The 16,610-nt window shown below is 39.9% G+C and overlaps 1 protein-coding gene across 1 annotated transcript in view; it reads right to left on the reverse strand.

The window, feature by feature from the left end:
* The window catches only part of LOC127436607 (uncharacterized), an 87,125-nt gene that overhangs the window by 34,319 nt on the left and 36,196 nt on the right, over positions 1 to 16,610 (reverse strand). Inside the window, exons 7-12 of the mRNA XM_051690861.1 lie at positions 15,083 to 15,550; positions 9,528 to 9,683; positions 5,999 to 6,217; positions 4,108 to 4,205; positions 2,299 to 2,407; positions 684 to 752 (exon numbers count right to left, since the gene is read on the reverse strand). Coding sequence (XP_051546821.1) covers positions 684 to 752; positions 2,299 to 2,407; positions 4,108 to 4,205; positions 5,999 to 6,217; positions 9,528 to 9,683; positions 15,083 to 15,550 — 1,119 coding nt within the window. The remainder of the gene's footprint in view (positions 1 to 683; positions 753 to 2,298; positions 2,408 to 4,107; positions 4,206 to 5,998; positions 6,218 to 9,527; positions 9,684 to 15,082; positions 15,551 to 16,610) is intronic.

Consider the following 16,610-nt stretch of genomic DNA (forward strand, 5'->3'; position numbering starts at 1 on the left):
GGTGTGAATCAATTCTCTATAGTCAGGTCTGAATGGTTAATTCAAGCTAATGAATAATTTATAATATCATACAGAACCAAGTCACCCAATATTCTATTTTAAAAGCAAAAGTTTTAAATCAGACATACAGCCCACACAAATGAAACAAATACACAGAATATGCAGAATTTGTCATTATTGGTGGTGTTTTAAACAGGCTAAAATACTATTTTAATGGTTTTAAGGATAAACAGTGTGCTTGATTTTCTCATTTTAATATTCATAATACTTACTCTAACATTCCTCTATCAGATTAAGATGTCCTTTCAGAGTTTTTGCATATTTTTTTATTCTCAAAAGTTCCAATCGGTGATAATCCACACACTCTTCTAAGCGGGCTGCAGTAATCTCATGTCCACTGTTTTGGCCACATTGAGGCCTTCTCAATACCTAGTGGCCCTAGAGTGACCTCACACTGACCCCACACTGACCCTTTTCCCAGAAGTGACCATGTCTTTGGACTTTGGGGAGGGTCAATGACACTCCCACCATCTCCAAGGTTACAGGAATGACATCTCTTTTGATTTTTTTTCTGTTTCCAAAGATTTTTGGTGTTGGGACTTGTAAAAACAGGGTATCTAAGAGACAGTCATTTCAGGTCAATACCCCAGTGGTATTATCTCTCTTAAACAAAAGCCACTCACCTGTCAGCAAATCACTGGAAGAGTGAGGGGACCAGTAGATCGGGTCATTTTCATCTGTCAGTTCCCAACCTTGGGTGCAAAATAGGACAAAAAGTGTAGTTACTTGATCATAAAAGCAATCTCAATAAATTAAGCACTACAAATGTCTTAAAAGACACACAAGCAGAATATGACTGCCAAATATATGTATGTAAGTGAATGCATGTTTTTGGAGCCATGGCTAATGCAAAATATAGGGTAAAATAGGGCAAAAATGTAGTTGTTCTCTGACTTCAGAGAACGTTTTTTAGCAAAGACTTCTTTTGTCTAATTTATGTCCTTGAGCCTCAGAGCTAGTTGTTTGGGGCAGATATGTGCCCTGCAGATATGCCAATCTGAACCACTAATGGAGGTGGGCGTCTGATTGAGTTATATGGAACATTACTTCCTCAACACTATGACGGATGCTGGTCATTAACACTGTTCTTCACAGCTATGACAGATGTGATACTGCTCAGCTCCAATGGGGTGCCATGGTGTAGAACTGGCTTCAAATGCAACAATCCATTTAACAACCTTTATCAAGTTAAGGACATATCAGATTTAATATAATCTTTTTTTTTTTTTTTTTAAATAGGGAAAATCTTTCTTTCTTTCTTTCTTTCCTTATTTCTTCGTTAATGTACATAAGATGGCCAGGCCTGACATGAGGCAGCTGCCTCTCAGAAGGATTAAATGGCTTAACTGTACCGGAGGCACAATGATACCAAACACTGGCCTGGCAGTGATGAGACCACAGTTAAGTGGCACCTCTGTACACTGTGAGTACATGCAAGTATTCAACCTTCAGGTAGAGAGACAGAGCATTCAGCTTGGCACTGGGAAGATGTGCTAAAATGCTGACATGCTGGAAATTACGCTTTTTAACAATGTGTGGGTGGTGATTTTGAAAAGTTAAATATGATTACATCAAGGACAAATTTGGATGATTTTTTATTTTTTATTTGTTAGAATATCCAGTAACCAAACACAATATTTTTGCCAGTGGGGACTGGGAAATGGAAAACATGGAGTGGACTTGGAAAGAACTCTAATTTGTTTTCAACACATACACTTTTCTACATTTACTTCTCTCATCTACAGTGGAACGACATTTTCCTCCATCTTTCGAGAAAATGCTGTAGTACTGCATACTTTAGAAAACGGTTATGTTAGGAAATGGAAAATAGAGTTTTCAACACAAAATATATAATTGTGGATGTGGCCTCAGTCTCTGCATTGCTTATCGACAAGCAAAGTATTTTTGTTGGGTTTTTTTTGTTTTGTTTTTTTACTGAACTATATTGGTCAGTGGAGGATAAATATATGAACTGGGGTGGAGTAACTTTATCCTTCCTCCTTCCTTCATAAATCACTGGGCCTGCAGCTAAATCACAGCCATACTGATATTCAGTACATCAGCACTGTTGCTTGTGTAATGTTGCTTAATTTTAAGATGTCACCATAAACATTGCTGATTTCCAGCTGTGTTAGCTGGATGTCATCATGGATCACACGGAGATCAGTCCTCCATTGTAATCATATCATAGATTACACTTAAAGATGAGACTGTATGGTGGTGTGTTTGGTGGCAAACCTTGGTTCTCACAGGTGGGCTTCTCTCCATTCCTGGAGCTGCTCTCAGAGATCCTTGAGTTAATAGAACAAGACGATGATATCCTTGATCCTCTCTCTACACTGATGAGCTAAACTCACAAAAAACGATAGCAAAGTCAACACACAGCAACACAAGATGCATAACTGAAGTTGTTTGAATCTGAATGCATGTTTTTGTGGCTATGGTTATGTCAAGTTTGGACCCTGTTGTGCTGCAGAAACAGCCTTCTATGTGCCAACAGTAATCAGTCCTGGGGAAAATCTGTTGTACTAGAACTTAATTGTCGGCAGGTTACAACACATTCATCTTTTGGCCACTACACCTCCCTCCCCTCTTCTTCCTCCTTCCTTCATGAAAGAAAGATTAATGCCTCTATCCATTTGCACCTGCATCCATTGCTTTGAGTCCTCATACCCCTCGCTGACACCGTTTACCCCCCAAAACTTGCCCTTTGGCACTGCTGTGGTACACCAGTGTGAAATCCATGCAATAATGTTCATCCCCCTTATCAGAGGGGCAAATGGATACAGGAATTCCAAAGCCTAGTGAGCTGCCTACTGCTTACATAGGCAGCTGCCTACTAAGGCTGCATCCTAACGGTCATGGAACCTCAAAAGTGTCAGATTTGATAGTGAACTCCACATAGGCAGCAGCTCAGTCTGACACACAAATAGTGCTCCAAATGCAAAATGCACAAGAGACCCGACTCACAATTTATTTTAAATATGCATAAACAAACATGACATCAGTTTATTATTATTTTAAACTATTTTATGAAAACCTTTCAGTATTTATTGATTTAAAAGTATATTTAAAAATGTTCTTGCTTCGTCCTTTTTTTTTTTTTACTGAGTGTGTTACAATGCATTCAGGGATAGACTTCACCATTAAGGAAACATGCGATGCTGCTTTAGATATATGGCCACAAAGAGTTATCTTAAGAGGCAGCATAGTCAAGTTGCCTAACTTTTGGAACAGACTTCACATGAGGAACACGCCTATGATAAATTAAAAGAATAGTTAACAGAAAACAATGTATGTTATCATTCACTCACCCTCATATAGTTCCAAACCTGTATGACTGACTTTGTTCCATAGAGCACAAAACAAAATGTAATGGGCCGTTCACAACGAGCGCATACTTGTGCTAAAAAAAGAAAGGTGCAGGGTCATGAGTAGAGCAGAACTCAGGTGTCTCGAGAGGTGTTTTTAACATTTCACACTCTCTTTAACTTAACATGGTGTCAAAAAAATGAAGAGATATGGCACAACGGTCAAAGATATCCCTCTAGCACTTTGCATATGAAAACAGCTGAAAACAGCATGGACAGACACAACAACACCTTCAGTTTGAACGGCCCTTTAGGTAGTATATTAGCCTCACCATTCACTTTCATTGCATCTTTTTCCATTCAATAAAAGTAAATGGTGACCGAGGCTGTCATTCTGCTTACCATCTCCTTTTGTGTTCCACTGAAGAAAGTCAGATGGGTTTGGAACAACATGAGTAAATGATGACAGGATTTAGATTTTTGGGTGAACTATCCCTAAAAAATGCTGCTTCTGAAGGCAGTTCACAAGGTTTTGGAACAGAGCAAGGGTGACTACACCTTTTTCTCTCCCTCTGTTCGTTCTGCCCAGCAGTAAGCTAAAAAAAACCCAGTCGCTGCCATTCAGTTAGCCAGAGAGAGATGACAGCCATAAAGTCATGTGCACTGACAGATTCCTCAATGTGCTTGTGGGCTAGGTGTGGTGATGCTTAAATTGTTTTATTAGTGAGGTACTCACCCCAGGGTGCTTTCTGTGTCCCTTCAAAGCTGCCAAAGAATCTTTGCCCTCACACAATTTGCTGTTCCTACCATTTAATGGTTTGCTGTCCTCCAAGACTGCAAACAGAGTGACACACATGACTTGAAAACACGGCAGACCAAATATACAGTACTGTGCACAAGTTTTAGGCACTTGTGAAAAATGTTGCATAGCGTGGATGTCTTAATAATGACATAAATAGTTTTCATTTATCACTTAATGTCATGCAAAGTCCAGTAAACATAAAAAAGCTAAATCAATATTCGGTGTGACCACTTTTGCCTTTAAAACAGCCCCAATTCTCCAAGGTACACCTGGACACCTGGTTTTTCTTGGTTGTTGGCAGATAGGATGTTCTTCATCACAGTTCCACCACAGTTCTTCTATCTATTTAGGCTGTCTCAATTGCTTCTGTCTCTATATATAATCTCAGACAGACACAGTGTTCAGTGGGGGGGCTTTGTGGGGACCATGACATCTGTTGCAGGGCTCCCTGTTCTTCTATTATAATATTTTCTATTTGCAAAAGTAATGTTTGGGAGTCTAACATATATATTTCCTATTGACACACTAAAGCTGAAGATATAAATAACCATTTTAAGACAAATGCTTTTGTGAAACACCTTATGTCCCTAAGACTTTTGCACAGTATAGTATAAGTGCTTTTTTGAAATGGATGAAGAGAAAAGAGCGAGGGATGATAGTGGATGAATAATGTCTTGCATTTGACATGACTGAAGTTCTATAATCCCTCTGTAAATACTGATAGAAATGCTGCCTCAAAAACGCGCAGCAGCACCTGTCTACTTGGAGCGTGCCAGGTGCAGACACACCTAGTGAGGAGCCTGGCCTCCACGTGCTATCCACGACTGCGGCCGTGTGTATTTGTGCCAGACTTTAGAAACACATTAACACTATTTCAAAACACATCCATTCAAGATTGCAACTAGATTTGATCTGTTGCGTGTGGACTCCATTTGTTGTGCTTTATTTAAGGATTGCACCTAAACAATGCACAAAAGTTGCATCGTAGAGCCACATCCTGATTGGGGGGCTGTTGTGACCAGACTTGTGGATGCCCTTTTGGGTTAATGATAAACTCGACCCGTTTTTTTATCTTGATTAATATGACTTTTTCATAACTCCATAAAGGTTTTTTTTTTTTTGGAGCAACAAACTGTTGCATCTTTATGACTTCAGTTGGGGACTTGTAGCCACGCGCCCTGGAACAGATGAGAGGCATGCCAGCTCTGGTTCAAAGGTAACAACAACGGGGTCTCTCTCTCTCTCTCTCTCTCTCTCTCTCTCTCTCTCTCTCTCTCACACACACACACACACACACACACACACACACACACACACACACACACACACACACACACACACACACACACACACACACACACACACACACACACACACACACACACACACACACACACACACACCTTTTTGCACACACACATACACAAATACTAAAAACATTACTCTCAAGGACGGCCAACAACTGGCACACCTGTAACGTTATTCCCCGATCCGACGCCCTCTCCTTTACACATCAAATTTCCCCAACCGTTCCTTTTGGGATTTTTTTCCTTTCCTTACAGTTATTTTTGAGTGCTATTTAAAGGCAATCAAGGCGCTGTTGCACGTGAATGTAAACATCACAATCTGAAGTGATGTGGCAGGGAGAGATAGCAGGGCCAATGTGTCTGCCTTGGTCTTTACGCGCATATACCCACACATACAGGCAAGCTTATACGTGCATACACCGACACACAAACGGACACACACACTCGATATCAATGGATCACATCCAGCGTCACACTGGACAGGTGTTTAGCAGCTTGCTATATGATATGTATTATACCTGTAGACTGATAATATTGGGGAATGCCCGAGCTCCAGACTCTGAGGCCAGGCTCATACTCCTCTCTGTCTGGAGTGTAGCACCATTCAGGGCTTCTTGGGACGGAACCAGGGCTCTCGGTCCCTCTTCTCGCCAGCAGCAAGAGTTGCACACGGGACAATGATCCCAGATCACCTGAATCACACCCAACTGTAAGTGCTGCAAGTCCAGGGCTCAGATCTGTGAATGAAAAACAGACTAGAGTGATGCCAAAAAGACTGGAAGAACTGATTAAAAAGATAGATAAACTGAGAGAAATTGATAAATTGGACTCTGATTAAACAGAAGTATCCAAAGTATTCATGCAGCTTATAAAGATCATAAAGAACAGATTTTTAGAAGACATTCTCTCTTTCTGGGATATTGCATGTAAGTCTTTGAGTTTTTTTATTAATTTATTGTGAACACTCCAAAACTGCATTTAATTAATACAAGACAGCTATACAGTGTGTGAAACCTTCACAATCTTCTGTCATTTTCACCAGTTTACAAGTTACCACAGTTATTACTGTAGTAACTTGAAGTTTAGTAAATGTGGAAATCATTATTACAATGTTAAATTGTTGTAAACACTTAACAAGCCAATCTACCACTTAGCTTAGCTTAGCTTGATTGTGCTCAGAAGTAACAATTAAATATTAAATGATATGTCTTCAATCCAGCGCTTAGTCAGTCAGACTGATAGGTGTTGCATGAAATGGGTCCATTCATAAAAATGTTTGAACCAGACTTGCCTTTTTGTTTTTTAACATGGTAAAAAAAAAAAAAAATCACACCTTCAACATGTCTCATAAGGGTGCTGTGTTTGCTGTCACACCCTGTGGAATTGGGATCACTATGGGCCAAGTATGAAAATTTCCTACCCACAGTAATGAGGTGTTGCTTTTAGGGGAATTTCACAGAGCAGGCCATGCTCTCCGAACACAGAACTCAGAATCTCAGCACCTCACACGAGGATTTTTTTACAGATGATGGGAAGACGATTAACTTAAGTTAAATTTTTACCGTTAGCCTCTGTCTTTCACACTTTTTAACATTGTAAACAGGCCTGCACAGCTGTTTTGGGTGTGTTTCCATTTGTAAACAATGTCAAACTGGAGGAAACAGAGATTGAAAGAAAAAAAGAAGGATAAAGAAAGAGTTTAAGAGATAAGGAGGAATAGACAGCACTTCTTCTAACTGATTGTACTAACTTTACTAGGGGAATCAGCATAATTGTGACATGTAAAGTCTATACACACTTCCAATTTGGTAGGCCTTAAGCCCTCCTTATCCTTATTGTTAAAAAGAATCACTAACTTTTCACACCGCAAAGCCTGGTTTAGTTACAGGGTCTAACACTGCCACCCAAATAGAAGATCTCCCCATTTCAGCTTGATTAAAATCCCAGAGCTGTCCAATTTGCTGTATCTGTAAGGCACAAATCAGCTTTCATTGTAGTCTACAGAGTTTTGAGTAAGGAGGATTTAAAGGTGCAAAATGGTATTTTTATTCATGTTTATCTGGCTGATACAATAGTGGTCTTGGACTTTATACTGACCTATCAACAGGGATGGAGCATAACAAAAATTAAATGATTTCAGTTACAGATGCTATTTCAGAAACACCCCATTTGGAGGTGAATAAAAGTGTCTGATGATAGGGGGTGATTCGAGATAAAATTAGTAGTATTTGGCAAGTCATGAGATTTCAACATGGCAGCCAACATGAGGGGCGATCACTCATATGTTGAAAAAATAAATAGGCCACTAATGTACCGCCAAGTTAAAATAAAATAAAAAATTCAGATTTCCAGAATAAAGTTGTAATATTTTGAGAATAAAGTCAAAATTAGAAGAATAAAGTCAAAGCATTATTACATTAAAGTAGTATATTGTGTGAATAAATAATTTATAGAGAGAAAAAGAAATCCCAATATTAGGCTAAACAGCACATCATTATCAAAACGATAGAACAGACGTCGAGCCAGCTGCTTCAATAATGCAAGAGATGGATGTGGAGGATTTAGTTAAATCACACTTTAGGATAGGATTTAGCAATAAAGAAGTCCTTGGTCCTTTGGCACATTATTAGTTATTATTAGTAGTATCTAGACACTGGAGTGGTTTTGTAGGAAATTGAATTTATTCAGAAGAAAAAAAACAGACAGACATTTGCGCAGTCCCGCTCAGCGTGGGTGAGGCTTGGTCTGCTTTGTTTTTGGTTTTTGCACTCAAAACAATAGTATAACTGAGGGGATGTTACCACATACAATGTCTTGAAATGAACCTATATAATTCACAGCAGTTCCAAATTATGTTTTGCTTCACTTGAGTGTACAGTGGCAAGAAAAATTATATGAAGTTTATTTATAAATTTGTTTTAAAAACTGGTTTGATCTTCATCTAAGTTACAGTAATGAACAAACACATGCAAACCCCTAGGCTAATGATGTCAACAAAAGCTAATTAGAGTCAGGAATTGGCAAATCTGGCATCCAATTAATGAAACGAGATAGGAGGTGTGGGTTAGAGCTACTTTGACTTTCACTCAAACTTTTTGAGTTTGCTATTCACAAGAAGCATTTGTCAATGCAGATGTGCTGTACATTACACATTACAAACACATGCTATTCATGCAGTCTGACAGAGGCAGAAAGAAAGGTGATCAAGTCTGGTCAGGAGGTCAGGTCATGCAGACACCAGGAAACGCTTAACACTTTGTCAAGAGCCAAGAGGAAATCCTGAGGGCAAAATTCACTTAGGTAATGTTTCTGTCCAGCTCTCTCTCTCACCACAGAAATTGCAAACACACACACTCACACACAGCAATAGTCCTCAGGGCAGTGTTAGAACAGGAACTGCGTCTAATTGGAGAGTTAGTTTGACAAAAACAAACTGATTTGAAATAGTGTCTGCAGGGCAAATGTTTCATGAGACAATGAGAAGGCCGAATGGTACACTGGTAAACAAAGTTTGTACAGCAGCCAATGATTTTAATCTCATGGATCTTAAAGTATTTCTTGTTTTTACCTAAGCCTGATCCACCAGTGGACATTTCCAATGAAACACACAGGCAAGTTATCTGCATTGTAGCGTGCCAAGCTACCATGAAGGTTTTAAAACAAAGAGGCTTATCTGTATCATCATTGTAATTCTGAATAACAAGGTTACCAAGTAAAAGACAATTATTACTTGGAACATTTTATAAATATAGAATAATTTCCTTTTGCACTCTTTGAAAGTAAATGGGTGTCAAAGAACACAAACAGAACATGGTATACATCAAATTGTCATTAATATTTCATTGTCATTTATAACTGCTGAAAAAATATTTGCTTAAACCAGTCAAAGGTGGTTTGCCTGTTTAATCTGTTAGCTGGTCTCCCAGCTCGGCCAAGCTGGTCTTCAGCTGACTAGCTGACAAGACCCTGTAGTTGTTAAGGTATCTGGGAGTCTGCAAGTGTAACCTGTGGTTGGTAATATTGCATTGAGCGTTTTGACCGTATTACCTGCGGTAGGTGAGGATCGGTCTGTCTCACTTCCTGCTGGGTGGTCTGGGGACACACAGGAGCCTGTGCGAGGGGCCAGAGTATCCAACTCTGCAAAGATATCCGACTGAGACCCGCTAGACTGGGAGAAAGGCGTCCCTTCCATAACACTCTCACCTGAAACAGCCCAGACACATCATATGTAAATGCATTCAGTGTGTAATATCCTACACTGTGCAAACGCCTCCTTAATTGTTTTGTTTTCTTTAAAAATTTGCATTTTAGCCGAACGCAGAGCGTTAAGACCTATTTCCACAGCTGTCATACAAGCTTACGGTTTGATTATTGCTCCTGGCTGAACGCCACTTAATCATTTTGCCAGCAAGGACCTTCAAAAGTGAAACAACAATGAGCATCACACCCTCCCCTGTAGCGGTGTCCCAGTTTTTGAGAATGACTACTGCCCTGAAGCTCGAGTATACATTTAGATTAAAAGATACACACTCTCACACACACTGCAATAACAGTCTCTTTAAGCCCTGAAATGACAGTATACATCTTTTCAATAGAAATATATTGTGTCTCCCAAAACTCTTAATAACTTGTTGTTTTTAAACACCCATGTCGCTTATATGTTTTATGTGTAGGATATTTATATTCTGTTTAGTGTTTCAGCCTACCACTAGTGAAAATTTGAGGTCGACAGAGAGTGGATTTTGCCGATACAATAACTAAGGTGATGGAAAGGCAGATAATCAATTTCTTAAAACAATTTGTTAAATTTCATTACTGTGATGGGCACAAGCATAGAGGCAACAAGAGTCTAAACTGTAAACAATAAAATCCCATATGTACATATTGTGCAACCAATATCCCAATAATAACCAGAAAAAATGAAGATTTGGTACATAATGCTTCGAACTCCAAACAAGCCCGAAACACAATGGGGACTCTTATTTAGAAAGTCTGTGCTTCCGGTTCACAAAAACACATAAGGGAAACAGAACATGCACTCTTACAATCATCTACAGTGCATTGGCGGAGCCAGGAATTTTATACAGGGGTGGCATGGCCCAGCCATCACTCTGGGGTGGTGCAGAAAAAAAATCATTGTACAAACAAAAAATACTGGACAATTTTAAGTGCCCACAACACAATAATATATAATGCATTGTATATATTTGTAATTAACAGAATAGTTTACCCAGATATTAAAATGTTGCTCTGACCCTCATTCCAAACCCGTATGACTTCCGTGAAACTCAAAATTAGATGTTAGGCAGAATGTTATAGCCTCTGTCACATTTACAGTTAGTATACTTACTGAGATATATAATGAAGTTGTGTGATAGGTGGTTTACCCTCTCTAATCACCCTGCTTGTCATTCTCCTGTGCCTCTGAGTCTTCTTGCTACTCTTACTGAAAAAAATACTACTGTATATTTATCTGCTGTCTTTCTCTTCATTTTGATGTCATACATACACATACACTTCTACAACAACAAAACAGAATATTAATCAAAACAGTAAATCATTATTTGACATTATCTGCACATAACCTAATTAATATTCATGAATTTTGCCACTTCGTGACGACACTCATCCCCCACCCCCAAAATCTCCCCACCACTTTTTAAAACAAAGTGATGCCTGTGGCTTTACTGCAGCAACCAGTTTTAATGCAAACTAATGTACTGTTCAGCAGAGGTTAGAGTGTGTTTGCTATGTCCAGGTTAATCTCAAATTAGCCAAAAAGAGGAAATAAATCATATTGATGAATTTTACTTTGGCATTGTATGTGTAAAAACCCTTTATTAAATTTTCATGATTAGAATTATGAAAAACATCATTTGACTTAATTTCGCAACCTTGAAGTAAACGTGTTAACAAATTTTTTAGCTGCTGTTTTTGTTCAGTATAGTTATACATCTAACGGCAATGATTCATCGGTGAACCTCTGGTCAGTGAATGCTTCTATTCTGCATTCTTCTCTCATTTATTTAAAAATGTTTCATTACAAATTGTATTATCAACATAACAATTTGAGTGAAAAGTTTAATTGTATTTACATAACTTCAGAATTTAACTTTTGCTTTAAAGACAGCAAGCTCTCAAGCTGGCATGGACTCCACAAGTTTGTTCAAAATTTGATGATCCATGATTTGAGAATGTTCCAAAGAGCATCTTGTCTGCCTCAATGGATGCAAAGAAATCTGACCTTAGTTTAAAGGAGTTAACATGGTCAATTTTACAATTTAAAAAAAAAAATGTATTATTTACCTAGTAACAGTGGAGAATCTTAAACATTTCTTCTTCATTGTGTGTCCCAACTTTTCTTTGTTGTATGTTTTTCAAAATCCCAAAACTTTGTTTATTTCCTGGTTTAAAGAAAAAAAATTACCTGATCTTGAATGTGGTCTCAGACCTTTGGACCCCGCTGTATACATATTTGCAAGAGCTGGCAAAAAAGGCCAAAAGCACTCAAACAAGGCCTTCACATCCGCCTATACTTAGACACACACACTGCTATTGTATGGACGCAGGCCTCGGCTTACCACTCACAGACACAATAGAAGGACTTGACTTGACACTTCAAAGCTTATGGGTGCTGTCAAGCTTGCCGTCATCTTCAGCCAAGTGTTTCTTGAGACTGACTATGTGTCTGAGGGAGTGCGTGTGGTTTTTTTTTGTGCACCAGCCTATAGGTTGGTGGAAGGTATTGATACACAGAAATGTTATATTTGCACAAGCTTAAAGGAATAGCTCATCAAAAATGAAAATGCTCTTACTGTTTATTCACCCTCATGTCATCCTAAATGTGTATGAAACAGAAAAAAAAAAAAGATTCAGCTCTGTAGGTCCACACAATGCAAATGAATGGTGACAAAAATTTTGAAGCTCCAAAAAGCACATAAAGGCAGCATAAAAGTAATCCATATGACCAGTGGTTTAATTCATGTCTTCAGAAGTGATCCAATCGATTTTGAGTGAGAACAGACCAAAATGTAACTCCTTTTTCACTCAAAGTCTTGACAGTAATCTCCTTGGCAATCATGATTTTAAGCTCAAGTACACTTGCATGCGCCAAGCACTAGGAAGTGTAATTGAGCTTGAAATCATGATCGTGTCTAGAGACTGCAATGGCAAGATGTACACTGTAAAAGGAGTTATATTTTTAAAAGGACTGAACTATCCCTTTAAAGGTAAAGTATATGATTTCAGCGCCATTAGCACCAAATAGAATTGCAAAAATAATGACTGTTTCATACAGGTTTCCTCTGTCCGTCATTGTACACCCCAAACTCACAACATTGGTTGAGCCAATGTTGTTGTATTGGGCCACTAAAACAAACAACACAGAGCAACAATGTTTTTTGTTTTTTTTCCTCCCAATTTGGAATGTCCAATTTCCAATTTGCTCTAAGTCCTCGTGGTGGCGTAGTGACTCACCTCAATCCGGTTGGCGGAGGACAAATCTCAGTTGCCTCCGCACCTGAGACCGTCAACCCGTGCATCTTATCACGTGGCTCATTGAGCGCGTTACCACGGATACATAGCGCGTGTGGAGGCCCACGCCATCCACAGCAGCATCTACGCACAACTTGCCACGTGCCCCACTGAGAGCGAACCACATTATAGCGATCACGAGGAGGTTACCCCGTGTGACTCTACCCTCCCTAGCAACCGGGCCAATTTGGTTGCTTAGGAGACCTGGCTGGAGTCACTCAGCACGCCCTGGGATTCGAACTCGCGAACTCCAGGGGTGGTGGTCAGCGTCTGTTACCACTGAGCTTCTTTTTCTCTCACTGGCCATACGGTGTGGAGACTGAGAAGTCCAGTCAATCTGTGCAACTGTGTGTGTGTGGTAGGGGGTCTCATTGAGGCCTGGGGGTCCCACTCATTGTCAATGACAGTTAAACTCTAGAGATGGTGCTGAAAGAGGTTGCTGTAGGGTCGTGCACTGACTGCTGGACCATTGCAGGGGGAGGTGACAGAGATCGGAACAGCAATACAAAAAGACCCCCAGATTGCTCTACAGTGCTGTATACACACATCCACACAGAGATGAAAAGGTCAGTGGCGTCCCCCTCACAGATATGCACACTTTTCAGTACGTCTGTCATTTTCTTTTTCTCTGCCACTCTCCCCTCTGAAAAATTGCTTAAACCAGCCTAAGATGGTTTGCTGATTATAGCTAGTTATAGCTGGTTTAGGCTGGCTTAAGCTGGTCTCTGAGCCAGGCCAAGCTGGTGCTTAGCTGGTTAAACTGCCTCCCAGTTTGACCAGCTGAACAGTGTTCAGAACCCCTCTAAAACCAGCCAACTGACCAGCCAGGTTTTATTTGTAAATAATCATCAAAGCAAAGCTCAACAATTTTATGAGTGATATATTTACCCATCTAGCCCCAGAAGTGAGCAAAAAGACACTGATAGTTGCTTTATCACTTTTCTGACAAAATAGAAAGGCCAAAGAAATCTCTCCACAATTCCTGAACTGTTTGCTCTCTTTCATAAACTCTCGGTAGGAGTCAAAATGGCAGTTGTCCGGGTCTTTATCCTGATAGGGGACGGTAAATTAGCACACCGAGGGCATCTAAGAGCTCTCTTACTGTTCACCCGTCAGACAGGCGGCGGTCAGCGCGGATTTATGACCGCCGCTCCACACGTCTGCCTTTCAAGGAGCAGAGAGTATAAAGAGAGAAAAGAGGAAGAAAGAAGGGGACGCGGGAGGCAGAGGCTCAGAGGGGAGAACACGACACAGCCGGCATCACCACCACCCCCCTCATCCCTCACAACATTTTCCATTGTAAAGGTCTTTGGCCGCTTTGAACTGGGGAATCAAACGGTACCAGCCTGATTCGTCATCAAAAGAACCCCCTCGCTTTCCCTGTGCTTTCGATAAAGAGAAAAAGAGAAAAGCTCCTCGCCATATTTATGACTTAGTCGCTGTGTGGAAAAAGCTGAAACTTACGGACGTGATGTCAGACTTTGGTTTTCTTTTGTTCTCTTTCATGTCTGTGGTACGGTGAATATTCGGTTCTGTTTGGCCTAACCGACCCCTGTCTGTATGGATGAATGCACAAGACTCTGTCTAATAATACTGTGTGTGTAGGTGTGTGCGTGTTTGGGCAGGTTTCGCAATCCTGTTGGGGATGAAATGTTTAAAAATGCCCCTAGAAAAATAGTAAATATTGAGCTTTCTATTGAGGTTCATAAAGGGACAAAATAATGGATTAATTAATATCTACACTACACACATCTTAAACCAGCCTAAGATGGTTTAGTGGTCTTAGCTGGTTTAATATGGTGTGCAAGCCTGGGCCAAGCTGGTCTTCAATTTGTCTATCTGGTTCCCAGCTGAAAAGTGCCCCAAACCCCTCTTAAACTAGCCAATAGAATGTCTGACCAGGCTCGGAGACCACCTAAGTCTAGCAAACCAGCTTAGGATGGTTTAAGCTGTTTTGTTTTTTTTTAAGCAGAGAAAGTGCCAAAAAGAGTTAGGGTTTGAATATAGCATTTATAATTAGCTTATATTTAGAACATTAGATGTGAATGGAAAGCCCCTTTTAAACTCACCTTGCAATTCACTTTGCTGAGGCATGATGGGAGGCAGCACTGGCCAAAGGTTCCATTCTGATCGACTCTCCGCTGCTGAGGAATCCGTCTGTCTAGACTTAACACTAAGACTAGACCGGCTGGATCTGTGGTGTCCATGTAGGGTATCATCTGTGGACCTCTGGGTGTCTAAGGCTTGCCTTGATTGAGGGTTCTGCGGCAGGGTTTTTGGGGTGTAAATTGGGGTGTCTGGCAGACAGGTGGAAGGTGTTTCTTGTTTGCAGGAGGTGAGAGATTTGAAAAGACAAGCTTGAGGGGAGTTTATCTGTGAGCTGGCCTGGCCGCAACTTCCTGGAGAGCTGAAGTGAAGCTCAGGGAGAGAAGTAGAGCAGCCCTCTGGAAAATCATGGATCTTCTGGTTGTGGTCATTAGCATGGCTATCTTTGTCATGCGTACCACTGTCAGCAACAACATCATCACTGAAGTTTACTGGTAACATAAAGAAAATGCAGAAATAAAGACATATCTTATATCCTATCCAACAAAAGCAAAAGGCAGTAACTACGCCAATACTGAAACTGAGAAAAAGTAATCTTGTGTGAATTCTACTCATAGAATGAGGCATGAAAAAAACACCCACTAGTAGCACATACTTTGAAAACTGTAAATAGAGTGTTCAAACTATAATGGATTAGTGCGGATGATTTCAGTCATCAACTCAATTTCGATGAAATATGTAGTTACTGCATTTTGCCTTTGCAGGGCATTATGCACAGTTATAAAGTGTATTACAATTAAAACACAAAGCATTTAGATACAAGTTTAACAGGGACATTACATATAGGACAAGGTTAGGGTCACTCTGCAGACTGAGATTTAAGGAATTTGATGTCATTAATAACATATTTTAATGTCACATTAGTTAAGGTTTTACATGTCTTGTGTCACATTTAAATGCTCCCCTTAACGCCTCCCACTACTGTGTGGCCGGTGTTTGCACTGAATGTTCGCAAACAGTATAATGTTGCTCAGCTGTTTCAAACTTCTTTTTGGCTCCAAGCAAAGAATGACCAAGAACTTCTCAGTGAATATGCCAGGGCCTTTACTCTGTTTTCTCTGAATCTGAGAATAGTTGTGCCAAACTTGTCTGTCACAGGACAAATTACAGTCTAAGGCCACATCAAAATGCACTGATTTTTCTTCATTTATACCTCTCATCCACATTGGAACAGCATTTTCCTCCGCCGAAAAAGAGTACTTTAAAAAACACCCACTAGTAGCACATACTTTGAAAACTGTAAATAGAGTGTTCAAACTATAATGGATTAGTGCGGATGATTTCAGTCATCAACTCAATTTCGATGAAATATGTAGTTACTGCATTTTGCCTTTGCAGGGCATTATGCACAGTTATAAAGTGTATTACAATTAAGCTGCAACCAAAAGGTTGACCACTAAAAGCAAACATCAACTCCAGTGTACCATTCATCTTTCGAGTCAATGAATGAGACCTTATCCATTATCTACATTTTTATTTTGGAAATCTGAA

Source organism: Myxocyprinus asiaticus, chromosome 47, assembly GCF_019703515.2.
Source record: "Myxocyprinus asiaticus isolate MX2 ecotype Aquarium Trade chromosome 47, UBuf_Myxa_2, whole genome shotgun sequence".
NCBI lineage: Eukaryota > Metazoa > Chordata > Actinopteri > Cypriniformes > Catostomidae > Myxocyprinus > Myxocyprinus asiaticus.